The sequence below is a fragment of the Diadema setosum genome, chromosome 8 (assembly GCF_964275005.1).
Source record: "Diadema setosum chromosome 8, eeDiaSeto1, whole genome shotgun sequence".
In the NCBI taxonomy this organism is placed as follows: Eukaryota; Metazoa; Echinodermata; class Echinoidea; order Diadematoida; family Diadematidae; genus Diadema; species Diadema setosum.
This window is the reverse complement of record NC_092692.1, coordinates 31,155,270-31,178,895: the sequence shown is the minus strand read 5'-3', so window position 1 is coordinate 31,178,895 and position 23,626 is coordinate 31,155,270. Positions and strand designations below refer to the sequence as shown.

Here is a 23,626-nt window from a genome sequence, read left to right as displayed (position 1 = left end):
AATGGGGTTCAACGAAATGTCTGTACAGTAGGAGACAGGATGACACCCAAGGCAAGGTGTGTACCTTTTGTCAAACTTGAATTTTTTTCTTCTTCCCAGCCTAACTCTGCAACTGTTTGCTCAAAGTTGCGATCAGTATCAGCGCTTCAAGTGAGTTTTGTCGTTCACTGACACGTGGGGAAGAGGGACAGCCTAGGGGCATGTTCACACTCACACATCTAGCTGAAGAATACAAAATAACGCAGTAGATGTCTCCTTTCCACTCGAGAAATATGATAGGTAAGGGGATGACAACTGAAGTGGTAACCAAGGAACACCAAAGAGAGAGAGAAAGAAAAAAAAAGAGAAAGAGAAGGGGGGGGGGGGGTGGTGATCGTGTGCACTTGATACCAACAAATTGCAGGGTGCTTCAAACCCACTTGCCTTGGCAAATAAAACTCACTTTCGGGCAAGTGGTCTGCTTTATAGGCACTTGCCCGGTGAGCATTATCATGAGGCTTGTGCCTGATTGCAATGCTTGTTTGAGCGAATAGGATGTATCACCTCTTGTTGAAGACCTGACAGCATTGGGAAAACGTATAATGGGAATGTTGGAATATTCGGAAATTTCCGTAATGAATTGTGCACAGCTTTATATGCGGCACACGAGCAGCTGGCAAATCTTGACTGGAGTTGAACATTGCCGATGAATGCACGCTGTCGCGCACTAGTCGTGGTTTTTCGAATATACCCCGTTGGGCAGCGAATTAAGATCGAGTCCATTGGCCGACTTTTTCTCCCCACGCTACTGGATCTTTAATGCTGCGAACCAATCACAGGTATTTTTCTCAGTGCAAAGCACTGCCTGTTATGGGTAATGGGTGGATTATGTAAATTCAAGGTGCACAGACGCTTGCCCGTAAAGATGACGATTATGCTACCAGGGCCCCGTTTTATCAAAAATAAAATCAATTTTAAATTTCCTTACCACACAGGCCGCCATAGACTTACAGTTGAGATCAACTATATAATCGATTTTAACTCTTCATAAAACAGGGCCCAGATGTTTCAATTGGAAGCACCCATTTATCAGTCATAGACAGGTGCAGGGTCGTGCAGTCTTTATGTGCCATCAATTCCAGGCAGCTCAGGGAAAATATTCATCGACCGAAGAAGAAAACCAAAGGTTTAAATGATCATTTTTTAATTCTCCCTGGATTCACGTTTGATATGTGGAAAAAGAAATCACCATTCAATCTGCTTTATTACCACCAGCAAGAATTTAAAGAAAAAGAATAAAAGAAACCCTTGCTCAATAAACCCCCCCCCCCCCAAAAAAAAAAAAAAACACCCCAAAACAAAACATAACAAAACAACTACAAGAGGATGCCTCACCTAAAGAAAAAGAAAACACACACACACACACACACACACACACTCAAATATAAATATTTTATAGTACAGTACTTAGATGCTAAGTTTGCAAGGAAGCTCTCTGTTGCTGTAAAAGGCCTACCAGCACAATTGTAAACCTATTCCACATATAAATTTGGTGCATGTATATTGCATACTGGTCTGTCTATTCATGCACACAAGTATGAATGCAATTCATGGTACATCTAGATTGTAATGCTGTAATGTCAGTTTCAATACACAGAAGGTTCTGCATACTGCAAGCTAGGGTAATAATCTTAAGAGGTATTTTATCTTCTCTACATGGGATATCATATCTTCTTATTCCATGTGTCACACACTGCCTTTGTTTTGTTTTGTTTTGTTTACGTTTGTTTTTACTGTAAGGTTGCTATTCCACATTTGATAATCATCACACGCACACTCACAAGTTACACACCTAACAAAGCACATCCCCAACTGCAACAAAACTGTCATGTCTAAATAGGCATGGATACTGAAAGTATACCCACACACATTACATACAAACATACATACAAACATACACACTTAGATACGTAATATCATCACATATCATGTAGGCCTACATACTGTACTGTATGTACAGTATGTGTTACAAACTTGAACATGCAGTATAATACACTGTACTCTATGTAAGGATGTACAAAGTGTAAGGAGTATTATGTGGAAGCAAAGTTTGAAGTGTTCAAGATGTTTGTCTTCTTTGATCGCAAAGTTCTCAAGATGAAAGAAGGGGAGGGGAAGATCTTGACAGCACAGATGACAAGACATTTTACCAGTCTGATCAGGAAAACAACAACAACAAGCAGCAAACAACATAAACAAAAACAAAACTACAGATAACAGGTGCCTGTCTTGATTCTTCCATAGAGGAGAGAACAACAGGACAATCTTCAAGCAAATTAGAAGAAATGAACAAAACACCCAGATTTGAGAGAAAAAGCGTACCTTGGGCCCCGCGGCCAGTATGTGAATGTTTTGAGGCAGCATGAGGGGACGCCTCTCCCCAACAAGGCTGGGTACGCTGGCAGCAGCAGCAGCCGTGGCTCCTCCTACTGGGGCCAGGAACCCGTAGCCGAGCTCCTGCAGGGCCAGCCTCGCTGGTGTGCTCTGTTCCCCCGGCGACGGTAAAACAATGGCCGACAGCGGATGATGATGCAGTGTCATGTGGTCAAACAGGGTGAAAAAAAAAAAGGAGGAAAGGATGGAGGGTGGGGGAGGGGTTCTGTGTTTGAAGACAGGACAAGTCGAAGACAAGCTCCTCCTTGTATACACAGACACAGTTATTTATGCGTGGTTATGCACGGACGAGTGCCTTCCTTCAGTTGACGGGGCGAGAGAAGGTTTTCGCCTGTCTGCGATGCTACAAGTCCTGCGCAACGCTCAGCTCACGAAAGAGCAAGAAAAAAAAAAAAAAGAAGAAGAAGAAGAGGGGGTGAAAAAAACTCCTCCTTCTCTGCTCAGCTCTATTCCAGCTGTTCTCTTCATCGCCAGACTCACCCGCACCATTAGCCTGTTTACACGCAGAAGTAATGTGCTTGGAGTGTGTACATACACAAGCACTCATATGCCAGCATGTATGAATGCAGCGATCGCGTCTTCACAAACTCATCCTATAATACACATGCACATGTACGCTATGCACATACACACACATAAACACACACACACAAACACATGCACGCACACAAACATGTGGTACACACAGACTTTTCCCCCATGTGCTCCCTCAATCACTTGTGCAGCGATTTCTGGCATTCTCTCGCTCGCTCTCGCCGAACGCCCAAGCCCAACAAGAGGCAAGGCGGCTTAGGTCAGATATCCCATCATGCAGGAGGGGGCTTCTTGGCTACCTGACCGCATCTGTCATCTCATTTGATATGCAACTTTGAGAGAGAGAGAGCGAGAAAAAGAGAAGAGACCATCTCCTACCACAGCAGTCCAACTGTGTGCACAGCAAGAGCCTATCTCTAAATCCCTAAATGAGTTTTCATGACCAACCGTCCAATAGACAAATGCCCTGTAAAGGGGAAGACTTCAGTTTTGTTTTGTGCTTTTTTTTTCTTCCCCTTCATTAAATTCACTATAACATCATAGCAGCATCTCCCCATACGACGACGGCGGGGTGTACGAGAGAACGGATTAACTCCGTGACAGAGGGGGGAAAATTAATCAACAACTTTGCCGTGACGGGCTCCTCATCATGTTTCGCAAACTGCGATCTTGTTTCGCTGACTTTCCAATAAAGGCAACGGCCCGTGATGCACCATCTGGGATTTATTACTTTATTCTGGAGAGGCTGGGTTGGGGGGGGGGGGGGATGGGGCTGGAGGAATGGATGGATTACTCCTCGGTTATCGTAATATCGGTAAGCGCTAATTTTCTCCTCTAGCTTCCCTTCTTGTCCCCCATCCCACCCCCCCCCCTCCTGTTCGGGAGGAGCTACTCCTGTGACAAATGACAAGCCAGGACACGGCTGGGTGGACGGAGACACAATCAATTCTTCATCGAGATGGGACATGTCGCGGGGTAAAAAAAAAGAAAGAAGGAAAAGAGATTGGCTCTTTACATCGTGGAAATAGATGTACCTCAAAGATCTAGCAAAGACTTCAGTGGGATCATGTTGTCATCCATTTATCCTCCTTTATTGCCACATTGCATGTTGTAAATTGTCCCTGGGGTGACAACATCTCGTATCTCAAATATGCATTAATTTTTCAGTAGAGCAAACAAAACCCCCCAAAAAAGAAAGTTTGTTTTTGCAATTGGCATCAATGTGGATGTCAAAATAACATAGAAACATTGTTTTGGATTATGTTAGTAATTGTTTGGTATAAAAACTAAAATCAGTATTTTCGAGTTCTCTAAGACTATTTTTGCTATATAGAGATTGAGGAAGGTTTTTTTGAAATACACTGCAAATTCCAGAAAATCAATTTTTTCATGAAAAATACACATTCCATCAACTTGTTACTGACATACGGTAAGGGTAACATTATTTCCTCTGCTTTCTGCAAGAGGCATAAGGTGAAGTGAAAATACAGTGTATATGATTTTTAAAACGTATTTTCCTAATACTGCTGTCCATAATAATGTCGCAAAGTGTAATAATCTCCTCATCCAGCGATGATGGCCCTGAAACTTTGAAAATCATATCTTCTGAAAGAGATGATTTGAGAAATGGGTTTTCAAGAAATGTGACGCCTCCCAACTTTGGTATTACGAAAAATAAAGTTTTTCATTAACATGGAAACAAGTTTCTGGATATGTTTACAAACAAGTTATTTTGTGAGTCTGAATTCCCTGGAGGACAGATGTAGGCAGCCCGCTGCTTGTCGTCGCTGAATAAATTGGGATGCTCCAGGACCGTGAAAGTTTGTGTGGAGAAAGTGGCTGTAATTGGGGGAAAATCTACGGAGTGTGATCTCCCATAAGGGCATCGCTGCAGGGAAGCGACCTCAGATGGCTTCAGGACATCTGTCATGGGGCTTTTTCATTTCAGGCTTCAATGAACATCTCATAATGTATTTCATACCTTAAAGGTACTGCTTACCATTGGGAGCAGTGAAATAAAAAATGTTTGAGATATTACATCTGTATGTGTAGGTCAGTTATATAACAGAACATCTTACCACATAAAAATTTTGCAAAAAAATCTAAAATGTAAGGAGATATCACCATTTTTTTTTCAATAAACCATAACTGTACACGGGTGTAGTATGGAAATATTTTTATTAAAACTATTGTTCATATTTTAATTATTCAACAATATTTAACATTGACCATACTGATTCAAATTTTTACACTGGTTGTTTCTATCCGTAACTCACATTTTTGAACTATTTTGAAGCACTAAAGCTGGGTTTCTGCTTTATCTGCAAATGGTAAATAATGACTTTAAAGGGATACAAATATGAATGGAGAAGTAAAGAGAAGAAAATATGATGAGGAAAAGGAGGAGGAGGAGGAAGATAAGGTAATGAGAGGAGATGAGCTTTGAAAGAAATCATCTTTATCAAAATGTATAACTTTATATGCTTTAGTACGTGGCAGACAATTATAAACTCTAACTTGCTTTTCTTCTTGGATGGGTTCCTTTAAATACTAAAAACTGGGATGATGAAACGGCTGCTGGTTGCCATGATAAAGAGAGGTGGCGGGTCAACCGGCTTGCACAGTGTTATGTTATGAGCAGACGTCATATCGAGATTTCAGCAGAAATTCAAGCATATACACCTCTGTCTTTAAGAATCCAAATCAAGTTCAATGATTATTTTCCTGTCCTAAAAAGGGTTGCTCTGCCCATATACTGCCAGTCTCCTCCGTGACAGGGTTACACAAACAGGATATCGGCAGTGCAAAGATCTGAAAACATGTGAGCCCATCAAGAAGATCTTTAATGTGGAAGGATGGGATAATGGTCTCTTTGTCAGCAAACTCCACTCCTCAAATTGGCGACCAGACCAATTCTCTGCCCCCACAGTGGCACACAGTCTGCCGATTTTCCTCAATCACCTTCACATGTGGATGCAGCGATTTTCCTGAACAAAGGTTCCTTTCACACACAGATTTCAATCATAAACAGTACCTGGTAAATGCTATAACTGAAATATCGGCCGACAAAACCTGGCCAAACATGACCGGCAGGTGAAGCAGATGTCTGAGGCATAAACATGACAGTGTGAGATTCTAAGACCACAGTTGGGATCTGCTTTTGAATGATAAGAATTTCCACATTTTCTTACAATGCTTAGATCCATGTAGGACCTTTGTACACAATGTGTATTTCTTGATCATACACATCTACAGGTATACATCAACCAATGCAAACACAATGTACACACAATAGTGAAGAACCTGACTCCGTTAACTGTAATTGAAATATTACTTTCCTTTTATCCTAAGACTCCCCTGAACACCGAGTGCCAGGAAAGTGGTGCATTCAAGATTGTGCAGTGTCAAGTAAAGTGCGCCCTCTTGAGTTGACTGTACACACAGGCTTAGTGCAGAAACAGTCCTCACTGTTTCCAATCTTACATACAAATGTATGTGGACATCCAACCAGACATATCCCTGTCAAGTTGGTGTCCTTCAACCATCTGTAAGTTGTGCCAGGAAAAAAGTCCTTGAGGTTTGAACCTCATCAGAGAGATGTGTCACACAAAATTAGCCATGTGAAATCAATAAGGCCACACTTCTAGGTGTAGTTTGATCTCTCAGTGCAGACTCAGTAGAATATTTGCATCAATGCTCTGTATCCTATGTTTATTACCAGAAACTGCCAGAATATATTTCTCCATTATACTCTGTTCAGTAAGCTACATAGAGTGAATGGTATATTTTGCAGTTAGCCTAGAGATCACCGTTTAGGGTAAAAATACTTCAGATTTTGACGACAAGACCACTTTTCTATTTCCTGTCTTTGGCGCTCATGAATATACGCGTGACATGTTTGCCTGAACTCATTTATGGAAGTTTTTACCTGATGTGTGATAATAACAGTAGAGCAAGATAGGAAATTGTGCAGTCACAACAGCATTTAACAGCCAGGGACACCAAGGGTGGGACCATGTGAGTCACGACCTGTCCAGACATGGCCATTGAATGTGATGTAAAAAATTACTAGCGGCTGTGAATACTTCTGATCGCACTCAAAGCAGCAGTCGTCATCATCCGGAGTGTGGTGTACATGCATTCGATGCACTCGCCCAGTTAAAAAGCGCCATTGCGGAGGAACAAAACACAAGTTCTCTATCTCGCACGGAAAACAATATTCAGCAGGACAGAACAGAGAGCGAAACAAATCACCGACAACTAGAACACGACTGTGCGATATCTCTCGTTAGAAACGATGCTCCCGGATTGTGAAACTATCGAGAAATGGGTTGAGCAGCGTGAAGAGCAATCGATCAATACAATTAAGTTGGATAGGGCTGCAGCAGATTGATTTTCCTTGGAAATACAGCTACATACGAGGAGGACATCAAGGAGGAAGAGGTATGGGTGGAAGATGGGATTTTCCCGGAATTTCCAAGTCTTCTTTCGTGTCCCTCTTTTAGAGGACAAGAGGGTAATGATTAACTGCTGCGGCGTGTTCAGAATTGATGCTGCTATTTGAACATGTAGATACTAATGAAAGGGAAAGAAGTGCTGTCAGGACAACCTTTGTATGTGATAATCTCCAATATAATCTTTCCCTCCTGTTTATTATCTCATTTGATTAAAAATAGATACTACTTTTAATGAAAGTATGGGTAAAGAGACTCGAGTCTTTCAAGTAATCCTGGCATCTTCCTTGGGTGTCTGTGTTGCCCTTGCCTCATTTTTATCCTTCATCAAAATGCATGTTATCACTTGAGGTCTTAGTCTCAATTGAGAAAAGACCTGGGTTCTGTTTTATAAAACTTGTTCTATCAGTAACATCTGCCACATCTCTATGACAAATTTGCTCTCAGCCAATCAGATGCAAGGAATTCAGTAGCTTATAACAACTATCGTAACTTGTTATTGATCAAGGTTTATGAAACGGGCCCAGATTTTGTCTTTCTGGAGCTTCTCTTATTGCCATTCTATCATCTGCTACAGGAATGATGTATCCTTAACCTGCCGAGGACGAACCAATTTTGCTACAGCACACCTTTCCCACAAACACCTGCCCAAGACTACTTTGGACTAGTCTGCAATGGATAAGGTCTCCACTTGCTACACGTGGGTGGCTAAACAGACGGTAAGACGACAATGCAGTGAGCATTGAAGAAATGGTTTCTCGGCAAAATTTCTCTTAAAGATCCCTTGGTGGATCTGGAGAAGCCAGCCATATTCTCTATGTTCTACACAGGCTCAGTTGCTACATAGGAAGAGATTGAGAAACACTTACCGGTTGCGGACTGAGGAGAGTCGGTTGTGACGTTGCGCCTGCCTGCTCTGCTCCGGCTTGCGCCGCGGCTGCTGCGGCCTGAGCCTGCGTAAACTGTTCCGCCGTCTGCGTGTAGCCTGGCGGCACTTCGCCCGGTTGTGAGGTGTATGTCGGGAGCGCCGGCTGCTCGCCGGGCTGGGCCTGCGGTGCCGGCGCTGGGGCAGGTGGGTAGGCTGCCGGTGGCTGCGCCCCGGGAAGGCTCTGCTGGTAGGCCTCCAGGCCGTTCTGTGGTGGGAACTGGGGTTGGTAGATGGAGGCTGGGGGAAGCTGGGGCTGGCCAGCCATCACTGACGGGTGCTGGTGAGAGACAAAGAAGACAGAACAAGGTCCAACGTTAATCGAGATGATCAAATTCACACAAAAATCATGCACTAAGTCACAGACAATTTTCACTTAATTTGTAATGTGCACAACTGCTGGCAATTAACCAACGTAAATATAGCATAATCATATAAGATAGGAAGTATAACACAGCATAGATGATGCAGTTTACAACCCTGTAAAAAACTAAGTGTCCACTTGAGCATAAGAAACTTTAACTAATTTTGATCACACAAAAGGAGAGAAAAAGGAAAGGAAGCTGCTCAGATCCTTAAATGGATATTGCCAGGAGAAATCAGTGTCGCATTCTCTTGGTGCTTGGAGATGCGGTGACATGCAGTGGCGGAGATATTGACTTCATGGTTTCATGGACAAATCCCTGTAATCCACTTCGGCCATCAAGGGGGGCCACTGAGCGAGACGGAGATGTGAGGAGGAGGAGGAGGTGGTGGTGGAGGAGGAGGAGATTCTCAAAGATTCATGGGGTGAAGGAGGGCATCAGCTTGCATTGCTCCGTACGTCCTTACTGTTGTACTCCTAAACGGCGCGGCGATCTAAATCAATTAACCTGGAAATGATATGCTGCTCAGTTTCTCCACACAAATGGTATGTTGGTTCCCCCACGAACTAGTTTGACCAACCTTCAATTCTCGCCTCTCAACCCTCCTCTGGCTGGGGAAAAAAAGTGACACGACAGGATGAGATGCATGCTCTCTCTCTTCCTCCGTCGGTCTACTTCTTCGTACCGAATAATTGGCTTCATGACCAGAATCCAGCATTAAGAACACCCCGGTCTGTCTAAAGCCCTAATTCATATCATGCGCTCAGCAAGAGTCTGTCCAGGAACAATATTCCGTGGGTAGAAATTAATTCCGTTCATCTTAATTCATGGCACTCATTAGCATGGTAAAAATGGGATGTGTCTCTGTAGAGCGCTCATGCAATGTGTTGCAAATATGCTGCAGCGCTTTTTTTTTTATTTGTTTTTGGCCATCTAATGACTTGCACTTTGAAGTAGAGAAAGAGATATCACTTAGATAGATAGATAGATAGATAGATAGATAGATAGATAGATAGATAGATAGACAGATAGATAGATAGATAGATAGATAGATAGATAGATAGATAGATAGACAGATAGATAGATAGATAGATAGATAGATAGACAGACAGATAGATAGATAGATAGATAGATAGATAGATAGATAGATAGAGTGGGAGATGGAGAGATATATGCACATAGTGGGAAAGAGAGAGACAGAGAGAGAGGGGAGGGAGGGAGAAGCTTTGCACTTAATGATACCTTGGCTACAGTGAGAGAAGATATAATACCAAACCTCATTACTGAAGAGAAATTACCAATATGCAGGTTGATTTTCATTTTCCTCATCCAATCATGATTATGATTACGGGCAACAGTGTCTCGAATCAATGAAACATTTAAAAAAAAAATAACAAAGACAAGGGAGCAAAAAGGATGACAAAATCCAGATATACATTCGCTACATGTGCTGATTACTTGAATCCATGCCATCAAGAGTGATATATTTGCAATGTGCATTTTATGGCACTATTTGCTGCGTTTTCCAATGAGTATTATTGTAGACTTGGCAATGGTGTGTTTAGGCTAGAATACTAAGACAGAGGAGCGTGAATACATCACATGTTTTCTGGGGTTTTTTTGCCAATTCCTGTCGTAATGTAGCTGGTACCCAGTGGATGCTAAAATGTCAAAATGCACTCAACAGTCTCTCGCTGAGAGTGCGATGGATGGGTTGGGGCTGAAGCAGCTTGTAAACATTACGAAAGGAACGGCCATTAATGAACTCCGTCATTCAGTTCTACTACATGCACGGGCACGGGCAACTCCACAAATATAAGACCATGTGCAAACCGCTGGGCAATTTTGAACGCATGTCCAAAAGAACATAGCAGTAATGGAACTAAATGTATACGTTTCAATGAACATGTCATGCCGGCCGACCCTAATGAGACTTACAGTTTTGTAACTGACACATCTTTTCAGCAACCACAATGAATACAGAGGTAATAAAAAGTCATGCAGTGTGTTACTCAAACCATATTATAAACTTAACGTGTAAATGTAACTACTTTTCCCACACTTTTCATAGAACATTGGCTAAGCAACATATACATAGTGTTCTTGTGACTTATCTGTATTGATATTCTGTATGAATAACAAGCAAAGAAACTGGTTATAGGACCATATCTATTGATCACACACAAACAAAATGGTGCCTTAAAGGGATAGTACAGTATTGGTGGAGATGAGAATTGGGCTTTTAACTTTTTGTGAGATACCAAGAAAACACTTATGATATAGTACAGAGCATACCTTTTAAAGAGGAATTCAAAGTTTATTTGATTAAAATCGGGTTTGGAATGACTGAAACATCCAAAAACAAAGTAAAACAAAGCGATCGTAATAAAGTGTGGGTCCCACACTTTATTATAATCGTTCTTTTTTTATATCTCATCCATTTCAAAACCAATTTTCATCAAATTAACGTTGAATTCCTCATAGAATTATATGCCCTTTCATATTTTATATGAGGTTTCTCATTGTCTCACCAAAAAATGTTAGAAACCTGAAATTAGGTGTCAACCAAAGCTATATGATCCCTTTAATGCCTGCAGACATCTGCTTAGGCATATTTTGGAGACATTTCTCTTGATAGAACTGCCAGAATCAAGTGTACAGAGTAGAGGTAGTGATGGTGGTGGTGGGGGTGGAAACAGGAGAATGCGTAAAACACGCCACCCATCACAGCAGCTGTGTGTCAAAAGAATGGCAGTGATGTGCTTTGCAGGCATCTAATATTTTGAGCAGGTTGCTGGCAGAATTTCAAACCACACATCGAGCTGACGACTACAGACACTCGAAGAGGAAAGCCACTAGCGTGTCAGCCATAACTGTCTCACACTGAGACTTTACAGGCAATGGAGGAACTAGGTGGGGACAATGGAATTTGAGTTAAAACTATTTGCTGCCATCTAGTGGCCAGTTGTCTAAAGTGTAGAGGCATGGTTGACCAAAAATGTCTACCTCAATAGTGCACAGTGCCTCTAACACCAGGTTCTCAGACCAATACAGGTTTACATGGCCATCTATTCTCTGATGAATTTTCAATACTAAAAAGCCTCCTTGACTCCACTACTTATCACAGACAATACAAAACAAAACAACAAAAGAACCACATTCTCCAGTGCCCTTCCCCACCACCATTGAGATCATGCCTTTTAATCTTGAATGGATAAACCCCGGCTAATCTATCCTTAATCCCTCAAAGATGAGCTAAATCCAGATGGCAGTTTACAAACAAGCTCCTTTGAGGCATAGAAAATAGTTCAAAGAGCGTGTGCCACAGTCACTGTGTACAGATACTAACAGTCATTGAAAAAACTGACCAGTGAATAAATCTGGCTGAGTCACTGTAGGCAGAAAGGTGGCTTTGGTGGTTGAAGAGGTCATTGGAGGTCATTTGTATGTTCAGCCTCCCTCTGTCATCGATGCCAATAATCCAAATAATTCGGTTTAAGATGAAACAAGATGAAGAAGTATATATCGCAATTTCTTCTTCACAGGTTTGCCACACAACAGTAGGCCTACATTGTTAGGGCATGGATACATTGCAAGGAATGAGAATACCTCATCTTGTGAAATGCACAAACACCTATACACACACATACACACACACAAGCATATATTCATACACACACACACATACACACACACACACATACACACCACACAAATACAGACATACTGGAAAATCACCATGGCAACAGCACCAATGTTGGCTGAACCCTCACTGGGCCACCATTTTAAACTGCCACAGAAAATGTATACAAACTGGTCTCCCATAGCGATGACAGAGAGCAGCACAACCTTCACTGTCACACCCTTTTGAAGATGCGTATGACACGGTTTATAGCATGACCGATACATTCATTGCAGGATGAAGACGGAAGGTGGTGCCTCGTCTCAGACAAGTATAATCCATGGTGAACAGTAAGACCATCCCAGCCAGCCAGACATCCACATCTACTCATAAGTATCAAAGCTTAAAAAAACAAACAAGCAAGCAAGCAGCAAGCAAAAACAAACAAAAAACCAAACAAACAAACTGCAGTGCCCTGTGATGATAGCTGTTCTGGAATGTGATAACTTCCAATGGTAAAGCATTCAAAGCTAAGATAGGGATAGACAGAGCTTGACCTTGAGCTCATCTCGTCTCATCACATGACCCCTCCATCGCCAAGAGTGAAAACATCACTAGTACCACGCTCCAATGATGCTCCAACTTTTGAATTCCGCTAAATGTCTGCTGCAAAGGCAGAAAAATGTGGTTCAGATGGTAATGTCATTACCTTCTCCGCCATATGCTCACGGCTGACACCACCGCTCTGTCTTGCTCCTCGGCCGCACACAACAGAGGTGGAGGAGAAATGAGGTGGTGGGGATGGGGGTGGGGGAGGGGGGTAAGAGGTTTTGGAGGTGATGGGGGAGAGACACCGGATGAGGCACTTCCAGGGCTACTCCCTTGGCGGTGAAACGGGCTGGACGAGGTCTTCCTTGTTATCGAGCCACCCGAGATGCGGACTTGGGAGAAGTCGTCTCCCGCATCATCTCACGTGATGGAGATGGAGGCTGATGCTCGTTATGGTGGAATGATGATGGGAAGGATGGAATCCCACGGCAACCGGATGATCCGTCTCTCAGGAGAGACACTGGCACTAATTGTCTGGTGGAGGCATACATATATCTCCCTCAGCAGTGGCCACACACACACACACACAAAGAGAAGATGATAAAGATGACAAAACAAACCTCCCTGAGTTCTACAAGATTGTTTCAGAGCTGCCAGCCATGATGGAAACAAAACGTACACAAGTTTCGCAGGATGCTGCGAGATGCGGACGTATCATGGAGCCGAACGGGGGATGGTCTCCCCATGACAGATTTATAATACTTGGATGGCAGAGCATCTTGGGGAGGTGTCACAGCCTGGTAGCACGCTCCATAGGCTCTCGATGGAGAGGCAGCCTTGTGTGACAGAATCCCCGCCATGCTCGACTGGATGCTGTAATTTGCAAACGTTGCCCCGGCCACGGAACAGAGAGAATCACGGGATAATAAGCTTTTTGATTGGGGGGGGGGGGGGGAGAGGGGAGGGGGACTAGGATGCGGGTTGGGGGTGGTGGTACAATGTATGTTTGGTATGAAACATTTTATCTACGAGTGAGCTTTACTTACTTATCCATTTAACATTGCAACTGATAATCTGAAGTATCCATTTGCCATTATAGTGCCAACGGGGGTTGATTCTGACTTGACATCAGCATGGCAAAATATGCTAAATGGATAGATACAATGTAAGTAAAGCAAGATGAAGTAGATAGTGCTGGAATCCAAGTCTGCAGGCTTTTTTTTTAATCACCTTGCTAAAGCAACCCTCAACTCTTATCCCATTAGTATTTACAGTATATCCCTACCTTCAAAATTCTTCTCATAATCCTCTCACCCCCCCCCCCCCAATACGTTCATTAGCGTTGCACATTGTATTACGCATACTGTATAACCTAGACGGCAATTAACCTGCATAATCTGAAAGAGCTGATGACTTGAACGGAAAATACAAAAAGTGTGTGGAGGATATGGAGACTGCAAATTTATGCTCATGGTTACAAGCTTGCTTTTCATGCGCCCAGCGCCGTGCACCGAGGCAAGGCCCTGCCACCATGCGACATGCAGCTCGTTAATCTAGAAATGGAACTTTCTTCCGCCGTGAAACCGTTACGGTTGGGAAGCCTTATTCAGCATGGGCTAATTATGAGTTAGTTGTCCTGCAGCGCGTCTACAGATACCTGGCTCATCTCTTACCCGTCTGCCATCTCACTCAGTCTGGGCATCTTCCTCTCATTCTCCTTTTTGTTTAGCAGTTTATTCCCTATTCCATAACATTGATTTCACTTTTTGTAACAAACACACAAACAAACAAACATACAGATAAAATCATTATCATCAACACAACGGTTCATTCACCCCTGAACCTGACTGGACAAAATCATACCCATGGGCAATATCATTTGACCTTTCCCTGTAACAAGTGCCATCTGTAAAATATGGGGGCATCCTCATCACCGATATAAAGCTATAGTCATACCTGGCACTTATGCAGGTATCCTCCCTCAATGTGAGTGCTCATGTTATGTAATCAGGCAATGAATCCACTCCACATTTTGGTCTACATGTGACTTAGTGTACTTCAAGACTTGAGGCCAAAATGAAACCACAGGGTGAATACACTAACAACTGACGCCATGTTTCAAACCACTACACTGCTTGTAGCAAGTTAGCATAGAGTGCAATGACCCCTTACATACATACTGCATACAACAAAATCAAATAATGATTCAAGCAGTGAAACAGATTGAAATTACAATATTCACAAAGGAACACCCCAGATGATTTATTCAAACATTTGTAAGCAATTCGTATAATTTTCAGCTTGTTTGATGGTGTTTGCATAATATAATGTACATACTTCTCTATTATATTTTTGGGGTGGGATTTTATAATTAACTTCTAAAGAAACTGAATATGATGCACCATAAGCTTCAAGAGCTCTATATATTGTAGCAGTTGATTTCAGAATGTTTTGAGTATCAACGCTTGATCACTCCTTGAGTTAACAATATTTTACTAATTACTATCTCATCTCATTAAACATTTCATTCTACAGGTGTCTTGTCCTGTCCTGATTTGGCACTGCCCCTCCAACCCCCCCCCCCCTTTGCTCAAACCAATGAATATTTTCCTATACTGAAAAACCTACTAAGTATGTGTATATGTATCACCTTGCCACCCCTCCACCCCCCCCCCTCCCATGGTTAGTCTTTTGTTTTGCAGCTACTGGTGGTGTTTTATCTGTCTGTGAGTGACACAATGGGCCCTCCTGGTCCCTATAGAAAAGTGAGGTCTCGATCCCTCCCAGCTCCATTATCCTCCTCAGACCAAATGGACAGAGCACTAGAGTAAATACACACGGATCTATGATGGGCTCAGGTGCTTTGGTCTTCTATCTATGGGTACAAATGTAGCTACTGCTATATTCTGGTCTCTTATTTACCCCCCCCCCCCCCTTTCATCCCACTCTCTCTTCTCCACAAACTCTCACTGGCTTCCATGCCCCATGGTCAAATATTCCATTGATGACTATTTGCAGGTTCAAAACATGAACAGTTTCCCCCAGGTACTCTCAATTTTCAGCACACCAATTACCCACTGAAGACTAGTCACTGGTATCAGCAGGTGTCTATATAGTAAATGCATGTTATAGCAAAATCCATTAGTTCTCAACTGGGTTAATGCTTCTACTAGACACCCACCACCTTCTCTTTCTTCACATTTTCCTGTGCATATTCTGTACATGTACTTGATTTATGATGTGACCCAGGTCATGCATTTACAATGCAGGGTTGATTTCCTTTGTCCTTTAAAGCTACAATGCCTGTGATATTTTTCTTTCTCTCTCCCCATACATGAATTAGAAAAGTTTGAGTACATTGAATTTGTATACATATTTGTTTATTTCTATGTTTGTTTGTTTTTTATCTCTCTCTGTTGTTCCTTTTTTATGGGGCATAACAATGACATGTGGTATTAAATTATGCAGTTAAAATGCATCCGATATGAAGAACAACACTGGAAAACCAAGGGTGACTTTTACCCAATAAGAATCAAACATTAATGATATGCATTTTCAGGTTTGTTTAGATGGTGTCTTCCTACAGCTAACTGTCTGGTGTGATGAAACAAAACCCCAAGATCCGACCTGCATGCCATTAAAGAAACAAAGTCTGCAATTTGCATTGGCGCCTTGAGACCCATACAGACGCACACTAATCACTGTGTAGTTCACACATTATGATCATGCCCATGCACTTACAATGGCGCTATAATAGTCTCAATGGCCGACTCCCTGGGAAGACAGGAAGTAATTTGGGTCCTAAGAAAAGGTCATTATCCCTTTATCCCAGCCTTCCTTTGTTTTTTCTCTCGCTTTCTTTCTATTTTTTCTACCTCATTTTCTTCTACACACCACCGCTTTATAGGAGAATCACTCCTCATCCTGTGTAGAAGAGACTCTCTTTCTTTCTTTTCCCCTTCATTTTTGTTTTCAAAAAGTTTTCAAAAAGTGGTGATAAAAATCACTGAGGAAGTGTGCCATTAACTGCAGCCCAGTGTTGGCCGGTTCAATAGGAAATGATTAGCTACGTGAATTAGGGGTGCCCACAATGCATTGAGTGGTAATGGCAAAAGCATGCCTGAAACATTATTGGCTAGAGATTATAAGCTAGGCTGTACAATGATAATTTCATTTCATATTTTCTCTCATATTTTTCTCATATTTTCTCTTTCTACCTTTGGGAATAAATCTGTGTAAACTATAAAAAGGACGTTATAGATATTCATATCTGTGGTGTACAATTTGAACTTGTTCAGGTGTGCATATTCAGCATATGGGAAGCTGCTTCACTCCCCTACTACAAACAATGTATCATGGGTTTCCACATACCGCTGCATATACAGTACTTCTATCCTATAGTGGAATAATGCTGTGATGGACACAACTGTATGCTATAACTTCACTGATAATCATCATTACATGTTATTCATGGCTTGTGGCTACATTTCTTAGCTTTTGTACAATCTCTTACGCTAATGGCGCCTGATTCAAAAAGGAAGACAAAAATATATATTCCTGTTTTTCCATGAACTAAATTCCCTGCCCATTGCACAGGAGGATTAAATTAGTTTGCGCTTGCATTCTTGATGTCAGCATTTTGACTATGTACCTCTATTATGGCGCTATGACAAAGAAAGGTGTGAGAAATTCCCCCAAAATCACTTCCAGAAGCAATACGACTGAATGCAGCGTGAGGAGCTGCCCTGAAGCAGAAGATAATTCTCAAATATGAAATGTGGTAAATAACATCAATAACGATGTTAAAAAAAGGGAAAAAAGGGGGAAAATAAAGGAAAGCAGGAACGGCCGTAAGACGATAGCACATTGCCAGAGGGGGAGGGAGCATTGAATAAAGATGAAAATTCGATATGGCATTCGATATGGCACCTCTACAGGTTCTGTATACGAAAACGCATCCAGGGAATCCATGTTTTCGAAAATGGGAGATGCGAAAAAAAAAAAAGAAAAGAAGAAAACCCAACAGCAACAGCCCCAAACCAAATATGACATGTGTTGCATAATCTCTTGAGATACTCACTTTACAAGATATACTTTTTGCCAAATATCCTTCTTTTAATGCTTCAGCAGGTTGAGCCTATATAGCTTGTAGGACTTCCATTTCTGTTTGAGCTGCCAAATTCTCAACAGAACCTAATGATGATCACATTTTTACTTCGCCATTTTTCGAGAATAGCATCATTCTATGAAATCATAATGTCCTTGATCTTTTTTGGGGTGTGTACAATATCAGTATGGATGATGTGACAGTTATAACCATAATACAAAGGTGGAGAAAATGTTGTTTTGGAGTCACTTTAATCGTTTGTGATAATCTTAGAGCAAAAGAAAAAAAAAGAGCGAAGAAAAACAAGGAAATTAGATATCAAAGCTTGATGACGGATGACACTCAGAGCGGAAACTATCTTGGGATGAGATACTTGCGGGTGGCGTAAGAAAGAAAGAAAGAAAGAAAGAAAGAGAGAAAGAAAGAAAACAACACCTGTGACAAAGGCTCTTAAAAATACTACACACAATTTTCAACAAGTTCCCCGGCTGTTGATGTAATGGCTCCGCCTCCCTTGAGGAGACAAGTATTTTGAAGGGAAGTCGCAGCTGATGTATCTATTTCCCGGTAATACTCCGAAATAGAACGAGAGGAGGAGAGAAAAATACGGGGAAGATGGACGCTAGATGCATTTTGTAGCTTGCAGGGAGATCTCCTCTCAAGCACTCTGGAGTGGACAACTCATCAGCATGGTGCAATAAAAGGAATCTTACTAAAAGCTGTGTTTTGCATTCAGCTCTCTCCTTTATTCCATGGCCTGAGGATCTTGCAAGAGCTATGTTTCTCAGCCAAATGAGAATATGACAAAACTAGGAGAAATACAATGTATGATAAAAATAGGAGAAATATGACAAAAATACCTGTCGCTCCCGCAGCCTGGGCACCAAGGTCATTTCTAGCCCTCTCAACACCGGAACCTCATCATGCCACTGGCATTGAGCACAAACAAGAGAGCAGTGGTAACAGTTGAGTTAATGTCCTCCTTTGGAGAACCATACAGATAGCACTGTGTGACAATGTATAAACACTGCACAGCATGACCATGGGATGATGTCTACTGCTGTGTAAACACTCGTCTCCAAATCCACACGACAGTCACCCATCTCCCTCTTTTTTCATAGTAGTGACGCCTCATTCAAAATAGGACCTCACCGGTGCAATGCGTTTAGTGCAACATGAGGGTCTTTTCTCCTGTTGTCTCATAACACATTCGCCCAAGATTAACCACGAGGAACATGGTTCGGCGACAGTCTTGACATCTGCAAGAAATCTGTCGGGACTTTTAAGAGGCTGCGCCTCCAGCTCTCTCGTTTTCTCTTTCATCAATGCTCAGGAGGAGTAGCAGCACGCAAGGCAGGATGACAATTATAGCCCGCATTCGGGGCAGCATCGATTATATTCACACTTACAAATGAATGTATGATTTAGTCTTTTGAGCATGCTGCACGGTAGCAAGTATACCCATCTAGTCTACACAATCATTTGGCAAAGCTGTTAATCACTGGCACATCAATTTCCTAAGAATACAAAACGTGAAATACAAATCTAACAATAACTGCACTGGAGGGGGAAATAAATAAGAGTGTAATGTATCATCCCTCAGTTGTCGAGCCCAAGAATAGCGCTTGCGATTTATCTCACAGCGAGTTAATAAGAAAATCAGATGGCACATAGCCTGCAGTGACTACTCTAAATTAATTAAAAAACACAACTGCCTTCTCTATCACTGAAAAGGAAAACAAATATGCGAGAGAGAGAGAGAAAAAAATGGAAAGAGAGGGGGAGAGATGGGACAAACATAAATGAGTGGGACAGATATGGGAGAAATAGAGATAAATGGATAGCTATATAGAAAGAAACATATGAAAGGAAGTAAACAGACAGAGGGGAAAAACAGAAGTTGCTAGAGCAAGGTAGAAAGAGAAGGAAAAAGAAGCTAAAGCTTTTTAACAAGAATGTCTCAAATAAAAACCCATCACACAACTACAGAAATTGCTTCTGAGTGCACACAAGAAACCTACATTGTACTCAAACAAGCTTCAAGCATCACATCAACCTTACACCCAAAATGTTAAGAGCTTGTTGTTACCATGGCAGCGGCTGCTGTGTAGTCCATGCTCTCCTGCATCTCGGGGATGTAGTCCAGACCGGCTGGAGGACACTGGGCATAGTAGAGGAGGTGCATGGAGGATGGGGAGGGGGGTGTGTGGGGGTGGATGGCAGCATTCATGGTGGGGGCCAAATCTTTCTAGGAAAGGCAGGGTCGAGGGGGAAAGGGGGCTAAAGATGCAGCACCTGTTTTTGAACTCAACTCCCCTTCTTGAAGTGGACAACACAGATTTACAACTCCCAAGATGGTCCCTGGATAACCTTAGGCAGAATCACAACAGGCTCACAAGAGAATGCACTTCCTTACGATGTAACTCATCCGTGGTAAACTTTGTGCCTCATATACTCCTTCTTAGAGAAAACTAGTGCAGACTTCCAAAGATATAATCATCCTTCAGGGTCCTTTTAAAAATCCATAATAGGGGGTATGAAGTTCAAGCGACCTGCAACGATGCACAAATTCAGGCACGCATCGCACTTTCCGAGTGTGAAATTGTGACGGCTCATGTGCCCCTGTAGAGTCGGGGGTCTGACCCTGAGTTTTCAGTCAGAATGCGCTACTACGCTACAAGACCAAAGAAAGACAGGATCCAGTGTGTGATATAATGATACATGTAGCAAACTTCTACCAGCACAAATGAGATGAGATTTTCTCCTGGAAGTGACTTGAAGGGTTGTTTACCAAACTTCTTATAGACCACAAGGAAGATGAGAAGGAGGGGGGCACTGCTGTCCCTATCCTGATCAAATACCTGCCTACCACTATTGTCTGAAGAGGGGAACTTTTCTGATTGGGTGAAGTGGGTAATGAAGGCATGAATAGAGAACACAAAGGCAAAGGAAATAGAGGGCTGGGGGTTATGAGACACAAACAGGGAAAATGAACAAAAGATACACACACACAGTGTACTCCCTGTGTCAGGTGTGCGATAGAGCGTTTTGTGTGTATGTGCGTGTGTGTATACTCATTTGCATATCAATTACCACCCTTGCATACAGACTTGGGCTTGTAGGACTATTTATCACCACTTCCTCTCAGAGATTGGGCCCAGTGCTTTGATTTTTACCCCAGCTTTGTTTCAATGTTGAAAGGAAACAGAAAGATAGAGAGCAAGGAAGAAAGAATGAGAATGAGACAGGATGCATTAGTTAATAGGCATTGTACACAGTGACTTCCAGTACCTAGTAGTTTGTTAAAACACTGAACTCCACAATCGCTTCTGTCTGCTGGTGATTATATTCATGATATAGCCTGGCCAGTTTTGATAAGCCCTTTAACCTTTTTTTTCCCCCCTGTTGTGCTTCTGGTATATACAAGTGATCCCATGGAAGCAGAGGAGAAAGGCTGGTCAGGTTCCTTTTCTGATTTTTGTTGTTGTTCTTTCTCTTTTTCCTCCCGGCAGGGCAGGAAGTGCCTGATATATCACCACCAACAGGAGGAAATGGGGATACTGACAGACACGGATTGCTATGAATATTCATGATATCATGCTGACTGATGAGGATGAATATTCATGACTTCCCACTCGTGCTGAACATGGGGGAATATTCATGATATTAGTGTGGTGTTCATCTTTCAGAAAGAGTGCGGTTCACTGACCCGATTTGCTGGTAAACGGTCGTAGATGATCAAGTGTACAAGCTGTAAGGGCTTTGCATATTTCCATATCACATACAGTGATGTTTGATAAAAACATTTAGGACTTGATTTTTGTATTTGTGCTTCTGTGTTTTTTTTTTTCAGTTTAATCTTCACAGTTTCTGTAAATCTTGAATAAAAAAGAACATCAGACTGTGAAGTTACTATAAGATATATGGGGCAAACTTGTCAAAATCTCAAATCACTGCACAATATTACTTTAGAGCAACATGCAAAAACTGAAATCATTTTACTTGCTAGCCCTTTCATATCATCACTTCAAATCCAATCACTTGAAAATATGATTCTCTAGCTCAATGAGTGCTGTATCTAAACATACCATTTACTGAGGATGGCGTACAAATACCCAAACATTGGGTAAACAAACAGTCAAATACCAAAGCATTGGGGAAACAAACAGTTAAAAGAGGCATCTGACTTTCTGGTGTGAAAAGCAGATGAGGACTTATGTGTATGGATGCATGCTGAATGCACGCTAAATCCCGATCTTGTGAGCATGTCAACATTCAGGATATTCCTGTAGGCATCTCAGCTATAAATCACTCATGCTTAGACTGTTATCTAGCCATTATAGGCCTACATGCTGATTTGATCTGATTTGTTCTCATTGTTCATTGTCATCTCATTAAATGTGTTTCCTTAAGCACAGAATAGCAGCATCACACCATAGGGTGTTTACATTCATTATGGCAAATGCAACAATAAATAACATGATAAAGTGATACATTGTATATATCCAAGTACACACAAGTCACATTCTCTCAGGGAACTATTAAGTCACTATCTGTCAACAGAGGGCACTGTTTGCAAAAGCTATTTCATATTGCATGAACTCTGCAAAAACATCACACAAAGAAACTGAAGGAACTGATCTGCAGCCCTCATGTCAAAACAATGGTCCGGATTTTAAACACAGGGGAGACGTGACATATGAGCAGGGTTGTCATGGTAACAAAGCCCCATCCTTTGAACTATTTAGCTCCCCCCCCCCCCTCTTTCCCAAAGGTCTTTGCAATAAGTTTTTGTTGACGGCAAACAAACAACAATACAAACACAGAAATATCATAATACACTATCACCACACTGAAGTTGAAATAGGATATGGATGCACGACAGAAATATTTCACAATGCATTAGCAGATAGCAGCATTTATGACTATTACACTTTCCTATTATACTTTCCCCCTTTGAATTTCCTAAAAGTCAAATGAGAATGGTTGAAAGGCAGAAATCACATTCACTGGAATGCATGATTTACAAAATGTATACTTCAAATGATGTTGACTTTAACAGTCAAACATATATGCACACTCTGTTTTTCTTCTTAACTGGAGGAGGACATGATGCCCCCACCCCATCCAAAAAAAAAATCCCTTTGCCTTACCTGTCCCCATGTTATTTCTAATATCTTTCCCATGTGGGCCAAGGAAATGTGTGAAGGGAGCAAATTACATTAATATTCCATTTCTGGTAGATTACACGCACTTCTTTATTAAGTCTGTAATCTTGCAAACAGAGGTCAGAGAGGGTATTAATTGAATAACGCCCCGGCAACGGCACTCTCCTATTAGTGCTGATGCCCCAGGGCCGGAGCTACTAAACTACCGGAGCCACGGCCCCCACCCCCTAGCCCTGTGCACCATTAGCTGAATTAAATGTCTGCAAGCTACAAACACGAGCCCTAACATAAACACTTTATATTCTCCGACATCCTGTACTCCATGCCCTCTTCTTCGCTTGGGATGGTACGCGCATAAATAGCAGCTGGGACTAAGGGCACAGCTTGCTGTTGAGTATGTGTTCAAGCATGAACTCTCTCTAATGATAAGTCCCTATGTGCATTCTAAATAATCATTTTCTTTTTTTAT

At 41.9% G+C, this 23,626-nt stretch overlaps 1 protein-coding gene across 1 annotated transcript in view; it reads right to left on the bottom strand.

The window, feature by feature from the left end:
- The window catches only part of LOC140232200 (RNA binding protein fox-1 homolog 2-like), a 342,360-nt gene that overhangs the window by 62,629 nt on the left and 256,105 nt on the right, over positions 1-23,626 (bottom strand). The window contains 1 exon segment of the mRNA XM_072312338.1: positions 8,291-8,626. Coding sequence (XP_072168439.1) covers positions 8,291-8,626 — 336 coding nt within the window.